The sequence below is a fragment of the Protopterus annectens genome, chromosome 11.part0 (genome assembly GCF_019279795.1).
Source record: "Protopterus annectens isolate FY-2018-M chromosome 11.part0, PAN1.0, whole genome shotgun sequence".
NCBI classification, from domain to species: domain Eukaryota; kingdom Metazoa; phylum Chordata; order Ceratodontiformes; family Protopteridae; genus Protopterus; species Protopterus annectens.
This window is the reverse complement of record NC_056745.1, coordinates 210,055,788-210,075,232: the sequence shown is the minus strand read 5'-3', so window position 1 is coordinate 210,075,232 and position 19,445 is coordinate 210,055,788. Positions and strand designations below refer to the sequence as shown.

At 45.4% G+C, this 19,445-nt stretch overlaps 1 protein-coding gene across 3 annotated transcripts in view; it reads left to right on the top strand.

Moving 5' to 3' along the window:
- AMDHD1 (amidohydrolase domain containing 1) overlaps positions 1-19,445 on the top strand; it is an 868,564-nt gene that overhangs the window by 338,005 nt on the left and 511,114 nt on the right. For all 3 annotated transcript variants that reach the window (XM_044087629.1, XM_044087628.1, XM_044087631.1), the window contains one exon: positions 19,065-19,342. In XM_044087629.1, the coding sequence (XP_043943564.1) occupies positions 19,065-19,342 (278 nt within the window). The remainder of the gene's footprint in view (positions 1-19,064; positions 19,343-19,445) is intronic.

Genomic DNA, 19,445 nt, shown 5'->3' with positions numbered 1-19,445 from the left:
CCACCCCCTCATGGTAAGGACTCGCGATGACTCTCCTACCCGACCCCCTCCCTATGCCCACCTTCACTTACCCCTAAGAGGAAAACTCTTTTCAAGCAAGCACCTGGGCCACCATTACCAACGACTAGTGGGTCCTCGACATAGTGTCCCAGGGATACAAATTTTCTTTCCACACCCTTCCAACTCCAAAAGGGTTCCCATATCTACCTCCAAACCAGTTAGCAGAGGCACAAAAACAATTTTTTTCCCTGCTCTCTATGAGGGCAATAGAGCACGTTCATACAGAACAAAAAGGTCAAGGTTTCTACTCCAGACTTTTTCTGGTACCCAGAAAAGAAGGCACCTGGCGCCCCATCCTCAAGCTATCCATTCTAAACACCTTCCTGGTGATATCAAAATTCAAAATGCTCACCCTCCAGCAGCTGCTACCCATGCTGTCCAAGGATGCTTGGCTAGCCACCCTAGACCTAAAAGAGGCCTACCTCCACATTCCTGTCAGGGAATCCTGCAGGAAATATCTGCGTTTCAGGGCAAGATCTCTGCACTTTCAGTTCTGTGCACTTCTCTTTGGCTTATCTACTGCTCCCAGAGTTTTCACAAAATGTCTGTCTCCAGCCATTGCAGACAAAGGAATATCCAAATTTACCCATATTTAGACTGCCTAATTCAGGCAGACAGCCAGGAAAAACTGGTCAAGCATCTGGCCTTTGTAAAAACCCTACTAACCTCCCTAGGGTATACAATCAATGAAAATAAATCAAAACAAGTACCCACCCTAAGGATTATATTTCTGGGAGCAAGCCTGGACACAGCATCCCAGATGGCATTCCTTACACCAGAGAAGCAAACTTACCTGACAGCCTACTTCTCTCAACTAGCCACCAGACCCCAGTTATCTGCAAGGAAAATCCTGAAAGCTGTGTGGTTCATGGCATCTTGCATTTTACTCATTCCATATGCCAGACTGCATATAAGGAAACTTCAATGGTACCTAAAAAGCCTTTGGTATCAACACTCTCAAGACCTGGAAACTCTTATACCCATGATACCTTGTCTCAGAAAAGATATTTTTTGGTGGGCAGCAGCTTGTTCCCACAACAAGAGACTACCCTTCTCACCACCCCCTGCCACCCAGACTCTCACCACCGACACATCAGACTATGCCTGGGGTGCACACCTGGACAACAGGTGGATACAGGGCCAATGGAGCCCACAGCAAATCTATCTGCATATCAACCAAAAAGAGATGATAGCTGTCCAGCACACTGACAGCTTTCAAGCCCCTTCACTCCCCAGGGGCTCTCCTGATCAAAACAGACAACATCACTGTGATGTGGTACATCAACAAGTAGGGAGGGACTCACTCCTACCCTCTTTTCAGGCTGGCCATGACCCATTGGCACACTGCCTCTGCCATGCAACTCCACCTGTTAGCACAATTCCTGCCAGGTTCTCTAAACTCTCTGGCAGGCCACTTAAGCAGAAATCTTCTGGACAGCAGCTAGACAAAAGAACCTTCACCTTAATAACTCAGAAATGGGGCACCCTGAAGGTCGACCTCTTTGCCTCCCACACCAACCATCAGCTCAGCAATTTCTGCACCAGGGAGCATCACTGCATGGCTTGGAAAGTGGATGCCCTGTCCTTCCCTTGGGTCAGTCTATCGGTCTATACCTTTCCTCCACTACCTGTCATCCCCAGGGTATTGCTCAAAATAAGGGAGGAATAATCAAGGACAATTCTTATTGCTCCAGACTGGCCTTGCCAGCACTGGTACCCACTGGTGCGTAGCCTGTCCCCACTGCCACCATGGCATCTCTGACAGACCCTAACCATCCTGTCCCAGAGGGAAGGAGAATTCATGCATCCCCAATTGCAGACCCTCAGTTTGGCAGCTTGGCTTATTCCCTAACCACTGATCAATCCGGCAACCTCAGTAAACAGGTTCTGGATGTTATACGTGAGGCCAGACACCCTAGCACTAGAAAGTCTTATGCTGACAAATGGAAAAGGTTCTGCACCTGGATTCAGGCTAAGGAAGTTCATACAGCACAGACCTCCCTCCCTCTCATCCTGGATTACTTAGCTGCCGTGTTACACAGTGGTCTCTCTTTCCTCTATTAAAATTCATGCCTCTGCTATCATTTCCCCACTGAGCAGCCCCATTTCTCACACCCTCTGATCAAACAAATTCCTAAGAGGGGCAAGCAACTTGAGGCCACCCAGAAGAGCACCAACCCCAACTTGGGACCTTAACTTTGTATTGGAAAAGCTCACCCTGCCCCCCGTTCGAACTAGTATCTTCAGCAGAGCTAAAATTTCTCTCCTGGAAGATAGCTTTCCTTCTGGCCATCACTTCAGCCAGAAGGGTCTCAGAGCTGCAAGCACTCATGGCTTTGGAGCCCTTCATCATCTTCCATGCTGAGCGGGTTTCCCTCAGGACTAACCCATTCTTCATGCCCAAAGTGGTGTCCAGTGTGGCTCTCAATCATTCCATTCATTTGCCAACCTTTTTCCAAACCCACAGAACAAGGGGGAAAGGATCCTGCACTCTCTAGATGTGCACAGACAGCTCAGATTCTATCTAGACAGGACTAAATCCTTCAGAAAGTCTGATCAATTGCTGGTTAGCTTTGCTACAGGGGCGGCGGGCAAAGCCATCTCCAAACAAACAGTTTCCAAATGGATAGCACACTTTATCCATTTCTGATACAAGCAACACGGAAAGCCTCCCCTTAAGGGGGTCAGGACTCACTGCACCAGAGCAGCCTCCACCTCTGCAGCTTTCCTCAGAGGAGTCCCCACCAGGGACATCCTGGAGGCTGCCACCTGGACATCTGTTCACACTTTGTTACCAAACATTTCCACCTGCCTCTCTTCTCCAAATCCAGGGCAGAGTTTGCCTCTGCAGTCTTGCAGGGTATCCTAGCCAGTCCCTAGTTTTCTTGACTGCCTCCATCCTTTTCCTCAGCTTTGGGAATCAACCCAACTGCGATGACTGCAACAGTGAAACACAGAGAACATACTACAGTTGTGTACACTTACCGTAAATGTAGATGTTCGAATGTATTCACTGTTACAGTCCTGGTTTCCCTCCCTCCATCCCCCTCTTCTTTCTTCTCTCTCCTTACAAGGGACATTTTGGTATTTACTTTCTACTGGTGGGGTTCTTCCACCAAAACATGACTCCCACTTGGGGGCTCTTGACAGGGCAAGAAAAACTGATATAATGGCATCGGCTGCCTTATTTATACTACTGACGACCTGCCGTCAGTCCTGAAGCGACTGCAACTGATGCAGAAATACTAAGCCTCTGGTATTCGGGCCGGACTAAGGCTACCCTGGCAGGGATAACCCAAATGTGATGACAGCAACAGTGAATACACTCTACATTTATGGTAAGTGTACACAACTGTACGTTTCTTGTGACTTGCTTGGGGAGATGTGCCTTGTTTGACTGATCAGCAGGTATGACAGGTCCCAGGAAAATTGTGGTCTGGATCTTCATGGGTTGAAGTTTGTGCAGGAAGCCTGCAGTGTTTGCATCAGGACTATCAACATCTCTGTGTGACAGTTCCATCACTCATTAAGTACATTATGCGACCCCTAACCGGGATAAGCCGAAAGACACAACAACAACATGTAGTGTGCAATGCATCTGATGTCAGGAATGTAACAGTCAAATAGTAAACCAGTTGATTGACGGTGGTTTCATCTTTGTCAACTGAAGTAATAAGACCATCAGGACTTAGCCTTGCACCTAAAACTTTTGTTGGACACATTAGCACCTCCCATTTACCCACAATATTTTGCACCTAACAATCCCTCATCAGACCCTTTGATCATGGTTAAAGTTGGTCACAGCTTCAGAAATGAACTAAGGATATTTTTTTTCTTTTCAGTCTTTTGAGTAAACAGTATTTTCAGATTTGTTTCCGGTCTTCATCTGCTTTGCAACCAAGTTCATTTCAGTTATTTGTCTGTTTCCAGTTTGCCAGTGTTTTTGCTAGACCATCACGGGAGTGAGGGAAGGTTTTCCGTCCTCCTCTCACTCTGGTTGGTGTGTTATTTTAGCTATTAAGATACAAGAGTGTCAGTCATTTAACATGCAATTTTGGGACAAAGATTCTATTCCAAAGTAAACCCATTAAATATGTGAAGTGTCTTGGTGGTGATCACGTTTCTGAAGACTAGCATTTATGTGGCCTTAAAGCCTTACACTTTGAAAGAATGCAAAATTAGATTAGAGTGAAATAGGGTGCAATATTTAAGCATTCTGAATTTAAAAGGAGAATAAAGATTTAGTAAAGCTCTAAGCTACTTGCTATGCAGATTCTCTTCCAAGGAGATGTTCATCGTGCATACAGCTGCAGTCATAACAGGTGGGTTCTCCTGCCGTCAGGCGGGTCCTCGGTCAGCCGAATTCCAAAGTCTAGGTCTGGTGTCGGTTGTCGTCGCTTCTTCCCTGATGTCAGTGCAACAGGGGTATAAAAGAACCAGCCAACGCCATTTTCTTCAGTCTTTCTTGCCGTCCGGTGCCCGAAACAGAAGCCGGTCGGCCAGCTCCTGAAATTACGAAAATTTTGCAACCGAAGTCTTCTTGAAAGCTAAGTACCCCATTGGGGAAACTTTTCTTGCCTCACACCGATGTCAGACAAAGTTAATAATTGTATTTCATGTGGGAAGCAAATGCCACATAAGGATTTTCATTCCCTCTGTATTCCTTGCTTAGGCCCAGACCACGACGTCTCGGCCTGTCGTTTTTGTGCTACATTCAACAAATGCACCATTAAGCGTCAGGCGGAGTTCGCCCAGCACTATTTTGGCAAAAAATTTAACTACATTATGTCGTCGAATACTCCGACTCCAGTTTTGACTAAAAGACGCAAAGATAAGGACTGACACACGAGGTCCGCGGCCTCTACCGACACAACGCCAAAGCCGAATACAGGTGGTCCGGTTCTCAGCGAGGCACCTACGCAGCCCCTGCCTACCGACGACACTTCATTGGCGGTGTCTACTGTGCCTGAGGTCGCAGGCTCCTCGGCCCACACCCCGACTACAGATACCGAAGCCACTCTAGGCAGTGAAACTCAGAATTTAGACAGGTCTGCCTCCTCTCAAGGTGTCTTCAGGCCTTCCTCTTCTTTTTCCATCAAGGCTTTCACTAAGTCTAAAGCAGCCATGCATTCTAAGAGACAAGCTACACAGGGCCCTTCTTCAGGCCCCATGCCTAAAAAACAGATGCTTAAAATGGCTGAGGATTTAATTACTCTTATCAGGGGTTCTCAACCCCCGGACAAAGGCCCAGAGTGGAGGAAGAATCCCCCTCCACGGACCAGGCCTCCATTATTTCAGAGCACTCTGATGAACAGGAACATTCATACTCCCCTTTTGAAGATTCTGATGCAGAGGAGTCCATTCCCTCTGTCTCCCCCCCTAAGGATTACTCTTTTGGGAAAACCTTGCATACCTTGAGGGAACACTTCCACTGGGAAGGCCAAGAGTACTCAGACTCCAAGAAAAGGCTTAGGGATTTTCTCTTGCTCCCTCAGCACAGGTCTCTGGCTATACTTCCTGTCTTAGACATACTAGATGATGTGTATTCGGAGGCCTGCCTTAACCCAGACTCTTTACCTCCAGCCCCAGTCAAGCCTGACAGGTACTACCGGGTTCCTGACTCACACCAATTCTTATACAAAAGCCATGCGGCTGACCCAGAAACTATCTCACAGGGCCCCAAGGGAATTAAGGCCTCCACTGCTAAAAATCCATTACCTTCAGAGAGAGATTCCAGAGCTTTAGAAAGGTGGGGGAAAAAGGTATACACCTCGGCCACCTTAACCATGAGGGCATTAAACTGCCAGTTCCATATGTTAAAAGTACCAACAGTTTCTGTTATCACAGTTGAGAAGCAAAATGTCACAACCTGAACAACCAGACTTGAAGGAGTTGCAGGATTTGATGCAAAGTGCAGAACAAGTGGGTAAACATACCTTGCAATGTGGTTTTGATGCTCTCGAGGCCTCATGTAGAGCTGCTGTTACAGGATCAGTCATACGTAGACATGCCTGGCTCAAGGAGCAAACCTTACCAGATCATGTCAAAGCTAAATTACTAGATGCCCCTCTACAAAAAGATGTATTATTTGGTGTTAAAGCTGAGGAGATATTAAAGAGAATGGAGGAAAAGGCTAAATCAATGCAAACAGTGAAAGATTTCCTACAGGTACAACCTCCACGTTTCAGTAGAAATTGGCCTTCCAAAAATTGGTCCTTTCCAGCCACGGACAGACCCCAAAGAGGTAGATACAGGTGCCCGAGGGACAGAGGGAAATCTCAAGGATCATTTAGAGGCAGACAATGGCAAGCTCCTACACAAAGAGGTGGTGAGGATAGTTCACAGCCATTCAGAAAGCAAACCCAATGACTTTCCCCTTTGCATGCCAAGCAAGGCTCAAATGGCAGCACCCTTAGGCGGAAAACTGGCATTATTTTCGAAAAATTGGCATATTGTCACAAAAGACAAATGGATCCTGGACATTATAAACAGAGGCTACAGATTCCATTTTCACACCCTTCCACAAATGAGAGGCATGCCAAACCTGCCACACAATCAAAGGGCAGAGGCACAAAGACAAATTTCAGATCTCATGGACATGAAAGCTATTCAAGAGGTACCTACTCAAGAACAAGGTCAAGGTTTTTATTCCAGACTATTCCTGGTACCAAGAAGGGAAACGATTGGAGACCTATTTTGGACCTATCCATCCTAAACACATTTTTACTCGTGCCAAAATTCAAGATGCTCACATTACACAGCTTCTTCCCATGCTGGGCAAGGAGTCTTGGCTGGTAACATTGGACCTCAAGGAGGCATACCTGCATGTCCCAATCAGACAAAATTGCAGAAGATACCTCAGATTTCTTGCAGGTTCAACCCATTATCAATTCTCTGCATTGCCCTTTGGCTTATCTACTGCGCCCAGAGTATTCACAAAATGCCTGGCATCAGTAATTGCCTACTGCAGACTTCAAGGGATACAAATATACCCATATTTGGACGACTACCTGATCCAAGCGGACAGCAAGCGCATACTTCTGAAACATCTGGCTTTTGTAATAATGTTGTTGAATTCTCTGGGGTACACAGTCAACAAAAAGAAATCAAGGCTAATACCCTCTCAAAAAATAATTTTCCTGGGTGCCAACTTGGACACACACACCCAGATGGCCTACTTCACGCCAGAGAAACAGGGGCAACTAACTCAATACTTCAGAAAACTAGCAAATTTCACCAGGCTGACTGCAAGGAAAATCCTGCAGGCTCTGGGATTCATGGCATCTTGCATCCTACTAATCCCATGTGCAAAGCTGCATAGGAGGAAACTTCAATGGTACCTGAAAAACCTATGGTCTCAACACAGCCACAGTTTGGAAACAATAATACCACTGATTCCATGTCTTCAAAAGGAATTTCTGTGGTGGGCTCAAACATGCTAAAGAAACACAGGTCTCCCATTCTGCAAGCCTCAAGCAAATCAAGTCATCACAACAGATGCCTCGGACTACGCCTGGGGGGCGCACATGACAGATCGGTGCATTCAGGGCAAATGGTCCCAAAAAGAAAAGCACCAACACATCAATCAAAAGGAAATGCTAGCAGTAATAAATGCTATTATAGCTTTCAAAGACCTTCTGCATCCAGGCCAACTATTGATAAGGACAGACCACTTTGGAACATGGCTCTGGAATTACAAATCGAACTTCAAGCACAGTACTTGCCAGGCGAGGAAAACACGCTGGCAGACAACCTAAGCAGAAATATGACAGACCCACACGAATGGAAGTTGCACCCTCAAGTTTTTACAGAGATAATTCAAGCATGGGGAAGGCCAGACATAGATCTCTCTGCCTCCCACAAAAGTCACCAATTGACAAAATTCTGCTCAAGGACTTTTCATCCACAGGCCTGGAGAGTGGACGCTCTCTCTTTCAGTTGGACAACAATGACAGTTTATGCCTTTCCACCTCTTCTTCTGCTGCCCAAAGTTCCATTAAAAACCAGAGCAGACAGACCAAAGATGATTCTCAATGCTCCAGACTGGCCAAGACAGCACTGGTACCCACTCCTGAGGAGCCTGACGCATTCCCCACCATGGACCCTACCTCTAATGCCTCTTCTGACTCAGCACAGCTTCAAAACTCTTCACAGTCAGCTGAAAACACTCAATGTGGCCGCATGGAAGATTCATTCACTTCACAACAAACCCTACTCTCCAAGGAGGTGCAGGATGTCATTTTGGAGGCCAGAAGGCCTTTTACTAGGAAAGCTTACCCCACAAAATGGAAACGATTTTGTGCCTGGAATGAGAAAAAGGGCCAGAATCCTGGAATACTGAATTTACCTCAAATATTACAGTATCTAGCTGAGCTGCTAAGCAGTGGACTTTCATTCTCCTCCATCAAAATCCATGCCTCAGCCATTTCTGCAGAATACAACACTGATCCTCCTTTATTCTCTCATCCCCTCTTAAGACAGTTCCTCAGAGGGGCTAAGAATATAAACCCCCCAAGGAAACAACCAATACCTGCTTGAGACCTCAATTTCATTCTAAAAAAGCTGACCTTGCCTCCTTTTGAGCCAGCTGCCTCAACAGATTTGCAATATTTGTCCTGGAAAACAGCCTTCCTTCTGGCTATCACCTCAGCTCGCAGGGTATCGGAACTACAAGCCCTCATGGCTGTGCAGCCTTTCATCATTTTCCATCAGGACAGAGTTTCCTTACGAACCAATCCGTCCTTTATGCCAGAGGTGGTATCCAGGGTAGCTTTGAATCAGGCTATCCACTTACCTACCTTTTACCCTAATCCTCAAAACAAAGGGGAGAGACTACTACATTCCTTGGACATCCACAGACAGCTGCGTTATTATTTGGACAGAACAAAGCCTTTCAGAAAATCAGAGCAACTCTTTGTGTCCTATGCTATAGGAGCTCAAGGGAAGCCAGTTTCCAAACAGACAATCTCAAAATGGATAGCCCACTGCATACACTTTTGTTACTCTTTTCATGGTAAAACTGTGCCTGCAGGCATCAGATCTCACTCCACAAGGGCCACAGCTACCTCTGCAGCTTTCCTCAGAGGAGTTCCTACCAAAGATATTTTGGAAGCAGCCACTTGGAGTTCTGTGCATACCTTCTCCAAGCACTACCACCTACCATTATACTCCAAAACTAGAGCAGGCTTTGCCACTGCAGTCTTGCAGGGCATCCTGGCTCCTCCTAGTTCCACCTAGTGCCTACCACCCCTTTTTTAGCTTTGGGATTCTACCCATCTGTTATGACTGCAGCTGTATGCACGATGAACATAGTACAGTTTTGTACCTACCATAAATATAGATGTTCGAGTGCTAATACAGCTGTAGTCCACGTTTCCCTCCCTCCTTCCCCTCTTGGGACAGGCCTATTGGCTAACACCTCCTCATACAACCTGACTGGGGTATTCATTTATGGTGTGTTTGCTTGCAACTACTGTTTTTTGATTATATTGCACTGCATTATTACATAAATTTATGTATTGCCTTCCTTCTGAGGGCACCTGACATCTGGGGCAAGAAAAACTGAAGAAAATGGTGTCGGATGGTTCTTTTATACCCCTGTCGCACTGATGTCAGGGAAGAAGCGACGACAACCGATGCTGGACCTAGACTTTGGAATTCGGCCGACCGAGGACCCGCCTGACGGCAGGAGAACCCATCTGATGTCCTTCAAGGATGCATCTGCAGTCATCACATATGGGTTGTCCTGCCTCAGGCAGCCCTTCAGTCGTCCGGATTCCAAAGTCTGGGTCTGGCCTCGGCTGATGTCGCACTTTCCCCGACGTCAGAGCGTCTGGGGTATAAAAGCATCAGCCGACGCCATTTTCCTCAGTCTTTCTTGCCGCATGGTGCCCGAAGCAGAAGCAGTTCGCAAGTGCCGGTTGGCCAACTCCTGTGATTCAGCTACCGAAGACTTCGAAAAAGCTAAGTACCCCATTGGGGACTCTTTCTTGCCTCAGCCGATGTCAGATAAAGTTAATAATTGTTTAACTTGTGGGAAACAAATACCTCATAAGGATTTCCACTCTTACTGCCTCCCCTGCCTAGGCCCAGACCACGACGTCTCGGCCTGTTCAGCCTGTGCTTTCTTTAACCGACGAACTCTTAGACGTCGGAGTTTGCAGAGGAATTCTTTGGGGCTAGTTTTGCTTACAAGATGCCGTCGGAGACTCCGACCTCGCATTTAGTTAAGAAACGGAAGGACAAGGACCGACACATGCGGGCCGCGGTTTTGGCTGAAACCACGGTCAGGCCTACCGCGAGTGTCTCTGTCTCGGCTGAAACAGAGTCCTTGGTACTTCCGATTACTGAAACCGTACAACCGACTACCTTGGCCCCAGAGGCCCTGGCCGAGTCGGTTATTGAATTACCTTCTGAAACTGGTGTCCAGGAACCTTCCGACACCATTCCTTTAGACAAGTCTACTCCTGCACGTGGTGCAGCCAGACCTCCTGCATCCATGTCCATTAAGGCTTTCTCTATGGCTAAAGCTGCTAAACTTACAAAAGCTTTGCCTCCCAAGGTTACCTCTCAGAGACCTTCTACTGGCTCACAGATTCTTAGTTTAGCAGAGGATCTTACCTTCTTAATTAGAGGTTCTCAACCTCATCTGGACAGAGGCTCTCAACCACCTCCAGACAAAAGGCCCAGGGTTGAGCCCTCTGACCCCCACTCCTCAGATGAGTCCACTGATGGCTCTACTCTGTCAGACCACCAGGAGGAGGCTTATTCGGCCTACGAGGATACTGATGCTGAAGAATCTATTCCCTCGGCCTCCCCTCCTGAAGAGTTTTCCTTTGGAGAGACATTACACTCTGAGAGAACATTTTCAATGGCAGGGTCAGGAATTCTCTGATTCTAGAAAGAGATTAAGGACTTTTTTACATTTACCTCAGCATAGGCCTTTAGCTATACCTCCTGTTTTGAATGTCATTTTTGATGTGTACTCTGATGCTAGTACAGCCCCTGACTCTCTCCGGCTCCTGCCAAATCTGATGGGTACTACAGGGTCCCGGACACGCATCTACACCTGTACAAGGCCCACTGCTGATCCAGAAACTATTTCCCAGGGCCCAAAAGGGGTTGCAGCTGCCACTGCTAGAAATCCTCTACCCTCTGAAAGGGAGTACAAAGCTTTAGAGAGATGGGGTAAGAAAGTGTATACTTCTGCAACTCTTTCCATGAGGGCATTAAATTGTCAATTTCATATGATACAGTACCAAGAGTATTTGTTAGATGAATTGCATAAGAAACACTCTTCTGAACCCCTTGATCGCAAATCCCGTCAGGATCTCGTACATAACTCCCAGCAGATTAGTAACCATTTCTTGCAGTGTGGTTATGATGCATTGGAAGCTTCACGTAGGTCAGCTATGACAGGTGCAGTCATACGTAGGCATGCCTGGCTGAAGGAACAATCTCTGCCAGACCATGTTAAAGCTAAGCTTTTGGATGCTCCTATGGAAAAGCAAAAATTATTTGGTTCCACGGCTCAAGAGGTCTTAAAAGAAATTTGAAGAAAAGGAAAAATCTGTGCAAACAGTCAAAGATTTTCTGCAAGTCCAACCACCGAGATTCAGCAGAAATTGGCCTACTAAGAATTGGTCCTTTCCGGACTCAGACAGATCTCAGAGAGGCAGGAATAGGCGTGCCAGAGGTAGAGGGCAAGCTAGAGGCTCCTACAGAGGCCGTCAGTGGCAGCCTCCCAACCAGAGAGGTAGTGCAGGAACTACAAGTGCTACACCAGGACAGACTCAATGACTTTGTTTTGACTCCGCCGACCAGGGCTCAATTAGAACACCTTTGGGCGGAAAGCTTTCTTTATTTTCAAAAAATTGGCACAGCATTACAAGGGACTCATGGACACTGCAAATAATCGACAAAGGATACAGGTTCCATTTCCACACATTGCCAAAAAGAAAAGGCATGCCAGACCTGCCACCAAATCAGAGGGCAGAGGCTTTGAAACAAATTTCCAACTTAATACAAATGAAAGCTATAGAAAAGGTACCTCTTTCAGAACAAGGCCAAGGATTTTACTCCAGATTATTCCTTGTTCCAAGAAAAGAAAATCAATGGAGGCCTATTCTCGACTTGTCCGCACTGAATACTTACCTCATTGTGCCAAAATTCAAAATGCTGACTCTACAGCAACTCCTTCCCATGCTGGGCAAGGGGTCTTGGCTGGTGACTCTAGACCTCAAGGAGGCATACCTGCATGTCCCTATCAGACAAAGTTGCAGAAGGCACCTCAGATTTCTTGCAGGGTCAGAGCATTATCAATTCTCAGCATTGCCCTTTGGCTTATCTACTGCGCCCGGAGTATTCACGAAATGCCTGGCATCAGTAATGGCACACTGCAGACTTCAGGGGATTCAAATTTACCCATATCTGGACGACTGCCTTATACAAGCGGACAGCAAGCAAACTTTGTTAAAGGACTTGGATTATGCCATCCACCTACTGCAGGCCTTGGGATATACAGTCAACATCCACAAATCAAGACTTGTTCCATCCCAAAGAATAACTTTTCTGGGTGCGGATCTAGACACAACCACCCAAATGGCCTTTCTCACAGAAGAAAAACAAAAACAACTACCTGATTACTTCAAGAATCTGACAAGACAAACTCAGCTGACTGCAAGGAAAATCCTGCAGGCCCTGGGTTACATGGCATCTTGCATTCTTCTGATTCCACAAGCAAGGCTGCATATGAGAAAATTACAATGGTACCTAAGGAGTTTATGGACTCAGCACAGTCACAGCTTAGAAACTTTGATCCCACTCATTCCATGCCTCCAAAAGGAATTTCTGTGGTGGGCTCAAGCCTGCCAGTCGAACAGCGGGTTGCCCTTCAGCATGTCAAGAGCCAACCAAACCATCACTACGGACGCTTCAGACCAAGGTTGGGGAGCACACATGGAGGGCGGATGTATCCAAGGGCTATGGTCACAAAGAGAGCTGCGCATGCACATAAACCAAAAGGAAATGCTGGCAGTGATGCACGCAATCGAGGCCTTCAAACTTTTTCTTCATCAGGGCCACCTACTCATAAGGACAGACAACACCACAGTTATGTGGTACATAAACAAGCAAGGAGGCACCCATTCCTACCCTCTTTGCAGACTGGCAATGAATCTATGGGAACTTTCCTTGAAACTCAATATACAGCTGCAGTCCCAGTTCGTACCAGGTAAAGACAATATACTGGCAGACAGCTTAAGCAGAAATATCATGGATGCACACGAATGGATGCTGCACCCAGATATCTTCTTACTCATAACACAATCACGGGGAAGGCCGGAAATATATCTGTTCGCCTCCCCCCACAATCATCAACTGAAGAAATTCTGCTCAAGGACATACCACCCACAAGCATGGAAAGTGGACGCTCTCTCTTTCAGCTGGAAAGCTCTAACATTGTATGCTTTTCCACCTCTCCCATTAATGAACAAGGTCTTACTGAAGATCAGGACAGAGCAGCCCAGAGTGATTCTGATAGCTCCAAACTGGCCAAGACAGCACTGGTACCCACTGTTAAAGAGCATGTCACAGACTAAACCGTGGCCTCTCCCCCTATGGCCACTTCTACTGACGCAGCACAATTTCAAGACTGCATTCCAACCTGAAAACCTTGCAGCTAACTGCCTGGAAAATACCATGACTCATCCTCAGGATAAGCTATCCCAGAGAGTGAAGGATATTATTATGGAAGCTTGACAGCCTTCCACAAGGAAGGCATATTCAGCAAAATGGAAAAGATTTCACACTTGGAACACAACAAAGGGCCTAGATGTGACAGTGATGAACATGGCACATATACTGGAATATTTGGCAGAATTGTTCCACAACGGCCTGTCTTACTCTTCCATTAAGATACATGCCTCAGCAATTTCAGCAGAATACAATGCTAATCCACCTGTCTTCTCTCATCCTCTCCTGAGACAGTTTCTAAGAGGAATCAAAAACATCAATCCTCCAAGGAAACCACCTCTACCTACTTGGGACCTTAACTTCGTGTTGGAAAAACTAACACTTCCTCCCTTTGAACCAGCAGCGTCTGCAGATCTACAGTTTCTGCCTTGGAAAACTGCCTTCCTTCTGGCAAGAAGAGTATCTGAGTTACAAGCTCTAATGGCAGTACAGCCATTTCTTACCTTTCATCAGGACAGAGTTTCATTGAGAACCAATCCTACATTTATGCCAAAGGTGGTTTCCAGGGTATCTTCGAACCAAGCTATTCACTTGCCTACATTCTTCCCACAACCACAAAATAAAGGGGAAAAACTTCTGCGCACCCTGGACATACACAGACAGTTGCGCTACTACTTGGACAGAAATAAAAGTTACAGAAAGACTGACCAGCTGTTTGTAGCATATGCTGCTGGGGCACAAGGAAAAGCAATTTCCAAACAGACAATTTCAAAATGGATAGGAAATTGCATTCGTTTTTGTTACTCCTTTCATGGAAAAACTGACAGCTAACATTAGACCTCATTCCACAAGAGCCACAGCCACCACCACAGCCTTCCTAAGAGGGGTGGCTACCAAGGACATTTTAGAAGCTGCTACATGGAGCTCCATGCATACATTTGCCAAGCATTACAATTTACCTTTATACTCCAGATCCAGAGCAGGCTTTGCTACGGCAGTCCTGCAGGGTATCTTAGCTACACCATCCTTTACTTAGTACCTCCACCCCCAGATTGGCTATGGTATTCTACCCATATGTGATGACTGCAGATGCATCCTTGAAGGACATAGTACAGTTTTGTACCTACCATAAATGTAGATGTCCGATAGGTATGCATCTGCAGTCAGGTTTACCCTCCCTCCTTCCCCTCTGTGGTATACTTCTTGGGTATTTACCCCTCTTTTAGCTAGCTGGGGGGATCTATTATGGTGTATTTGTTTTTATAGTACTGTGCATGCTTGGATTTGTTTTTGCAATGCATATCTCCAAATTTTAGCCTTCTTTAGAGGGCACCTGGCATCTGGGGCAAGAAAAACCGAGGAAAATGGCGTCGGCTGATGCTTTTATACCCCAGACGCTCTGACGTCGGGGAAAGTGCGACATCAGCCGAGGCCAGACCCAGAATTTGGAATCCGGCCGACCGAAGGGCTGCCTGAGGCAGGACAACTCATATGTGATGACTGCAGATGCATACCTATCGGACATCTACATTTATGGTAGGTACAAACTGTACTTTCTCCTGTTTTCTTTCAGATTCCCAGAGCAGTTCATAGGTGTATACTAGGCTAATGGCCCTGGAGCTTTTATAAACCTAGCCCATAGGATTACCCTGGCATTGTGCCACATGACCTTAGTTCCCAGTGCCTATGTCAAGTAGAGTCACTGGAGTGATCCCTGGGGTGAATTTTCTATTTCCCATCCACTCATCAGGATCCCTCTTAAAGAGGGCCAGTGAGGCACTCTGCTTGACATGTATGGGAAGTCTATTCCATAGCATGGACAGTCTCTGGGTTATGAACCTGTCCCTCCAGCTTGTTCTGTTGAGTGTGGTAATGAGGTTGAGGTCTCTGGAGCGTGTGGTGCGGGGGATTGGGATTTCTTTAGATGTAGCATTTCTAACAGAGCTGGGTCAGATATGGCTTTGTAAGTCAAGCAGAGATTGACTCTTGGGTGATATGAGACGGAGAATAGTTGGAGGTTTTTTTGAGTCTGTCCATATAGGACAAGTGTTTGTTTGAGGCCTAGGATCCTCTTTGTGAGGTACTTTTGCGGCCTCTCCAGTTGTTGCAGGTGTCTAGTGAGGTACATGCCAAATGGGGCACTGTACTCTATGAATGGCCTAATGAGGGAAGAGTAGAGGAAAGGTTGAGAAGAAAGTTGTAGGTAAGAATAGTGTGCAAGCATCCAAGAAGTCTGTCTATTGTTGATTGTGCTGCAAAGTATGTCTATTTCTTCCAACAGCGTCATACTTGTTGATTCAGTTCTCAAGTCAAGCTTGCAGAAAACGCATGTCTCCTCAGAAGGGATTCCACTAGCCTTCCTTTTCAGTTAGTGTCTCCTCGATTTTGTCAGTTCCTGAGCTCTATATTCTGTGTCCCTTCAGCTTTCATCAGGTCCAATATGTAGTTTCTGTTCAGTTAAGCTACAAAATATGAAACAGACATTTTGTAGCATGGAAGCAACTGTGGTCACATTGTCTTCTCTGGTAACATCTGAGGCTTGTGAGCATAGTTTCTGACTTTAATCTTTACTATTCCTTGCTATGCTCAATTTTGAGTTCCATTCCTTCTAATGCAGTCTTTCAGCCCATAGTCAGCTGGATTCGCATCGGTACTCCAGTAGGGGACTAATGCCTTTGACCTTGATAGATCCAATGTAGACTTCTCCATTGACTTTGTTCCTAACCTCAAATCCTTTAGTGCTGATGCCTCTCTCAATATCTGGAGTCAGTCTTTGTCCCATCCACATCCTGGGCCAACTCTTGCATACTTGGAATTGGCTTTCCTAAAGTACCTTTTAAGGGCACATGTCCCATCTGGGTTGATAATGTCAGCTTTGATCTTGGTCAGTGTTAATTCCCTTCCTTGCCAGAAGCAGACCTTTTCAGCTGTGATTTTGGCCTTCAGTGTCTGATGTCAATCCTTTATGGTTGGTGGTCTCAATCAGATGTACAGAGGTGCTGGTAGTCCAGATGCAGACATTGCAGGCTTCCTGTGTAAACTTCCAGCAATGGTTTTCCTGAGATCTCAGCTGCTGCTTCTGTCTCACAGCCCCATCTATCCTGGGACATTGAATGTAAGCAGTCTCATCAGTATGCATTGCTTGTGCTCCAATCTCTTTCTTGGATTCTCGCCCACTGAGGTCAAGAGAAAAGGCCAAGTGTGATATGAAACACTTACACAGTCTAGCAGTGTCTGCTACATAAGACATGGAGAATGACAGGGATAATGGAGTTGTCCCTCCTTTACCACCTGGTGACTCCAGATCCATAGAAATTTTGGAGCTGCTTGTGATTCAGTCAAAATGGCCCTTTGAGCCTAAACATATCCATGTTGAGACCTGTGGTTTTCCTGGGTCATCATATTGGGTGAGTTTGTCAGCTGAGATAATTGAGCTGGTGACGTAGAATGCTAGGGTGGTGGGGGGATACTGCAGTGTATAACACTCCAGATGTGGCCTGATAAAATCCTGTGGTCTTCCAAAGGCTAACTGGTCACAGAATCCAGCTGTGGAGATGTACCAGTTGTCATAAGATCTGTGAATATGAAGTAACTGATTTGTGAGTAATTCCGGAATGCAAAGAGTTTTATCTGGGGACGCAAACCAAGTTTTGTGGGAGAAGGTCACAGTGAGATGGTCAGATTTGACTAGTGGGGGTGGGAGTAACAAGTGGGGTATTGCATTTGGTAGAAAAGTTTTATGACGAGCTCAAGAAAATTAACACTACTGGTGGAAAAGAGGGCAGTTTGGTCAGGTAAATTATGTATGTAGTCCATAAATGTGGAAATTCGAGCAGACAAGAGTGCCATCTTGAAACAACTAAATCTTTCAGATCTCCGGATCAGTTGTTTTTTTCTTGTGAAGCTAAGAAGGAACAGCCTGTTTCAAAACAGACTATTTTCAAAATGGTTGTCTAAGACGATCACATTTTGTTATACTCTCCACAACAAAACTATTCCAGGCAGGGTCAAGGCCCCAATTTGCCAGGGCCTTGGTTTCATCTGTGGGTTTTTGGAAAGAGTTTGATCCTAGAAGTAGGAGCAGCAACTTGATCTTCTGTACATACTTTTACAAAGCACTATAAGCTTGATTCCTTCTCCAGGTCTAGATCAGGCTTTGTAAGGACCGGTCTTCTCTTTCCACCTACCAAATGTAGTAAGCTAGGGTCATTTGTCCTTATAGCTAAGGTTACTGCAGCAGCGATCAATATAATGAACAGAGTACGGTTGTATAACTAAATTGACCTTAACAGTAGATGTTTGAATGATCGCTGCTGCCATAGCTGCTCCCTCCCTTCGTCCCCCTTGTTTATTTGGTATGTTGATACCAGGATGTGGTTATTTTCTGATATTCCTAACATTGTCCTTTCAGGGCTCAGCCTCCTGCTGTCTGTTAGGCAGGAAAGTTGTGAAGGTGTTTGTGTCCAATTTTGTCTTTTAGTTAGCTCAGCAAGAGCTGCCAGACAGTTTGGGTATGTGGAAGGTAACCTGAATTTGGAAGCTGGCAAGCCATACCTCTCGACTTCTAAGAGCAAAAAATCTGGACAAAATCATAAATAACGGGGGGACAAAGGACCAAAAATAGGGACACTTTTTAAATATTGCTCCTACAAACTTGGAAAGATAATGGAATAAAAGGTTTTCCATTAGCATGAATTTTTGAAAGGGTATGAAGGCTGAAACTCAAATGTCTGTCATTATTTTATGACTTCAACTCTTAATCATTTAGTAGTGAGTTGCCAGAAAACCACAATTTTATCTGAAACGGACCAAATATATGAGGCGAAAATCTGTACATTTGAGACGCATGTGGCCAGCTGTTACAGCTTCTGTAGGATGTAATCCATATAGTTAACGCTATTGCTGCAGTGGTCATTTGAGCATCTACTGTTATGATAGCATTACTTACACAGTTGTACTTTTACATGTATGCTTTAAAAAGAGCCTGTGCTGTTAAATGTTTTGATACAGATACACTGCTGCTTCAGATGTAAATTGCTACTTTGGATTAACATTAACGTAGAAACCTTGCATTTCTGAAGGCTTACTGCAGGCGAGTCTTCACTTACATGCCATTTCATGGATGAGCAGTAGCCAGGGATGCTTGAGTGAGGGTTTGTAAAAGTAGTACTACACTTCGACAGGTTTATGTAAGGGTGTAAAAACTGTGGGTTTTGTAAGCGGCAGAAATTTCAGAGGTGTTCTTGATAATAACTGTTCAACCAAATTTGCAAAGAAACAAGTTAATAAAATATAATCAAGTACTTTATTAGTTGGCAGGTGCTACATATATGGAAATACATCAAACAGGAGGAGGGATACATTTCACTGTGGAACATACTAGAAATGCATCAGAGGAGGAGCTGTATGCTAGCTTCAAAAATCGTTTGCATCGTATGCTTAAAGCTGGAACAACTCTGGTTGAGTGCAAAACTGGATATGGTTTAAACCTAGAAACTGAAGTAAAAATGCTTAAAGTGATTGAAAGAGCTCATAGAGAACTTGATATTGGAATTTCATCAACCTATTGTGGAGCACATGCTGTACCCAAGTAAGAAATCTATTTTCTTATCATTTAATCGTGCATCTGTATGTGTTTGTAGCAATAATTCTTTCAGGAAAAGTTTTTTTTTCTTTCTTTCTTTTTTCATGTC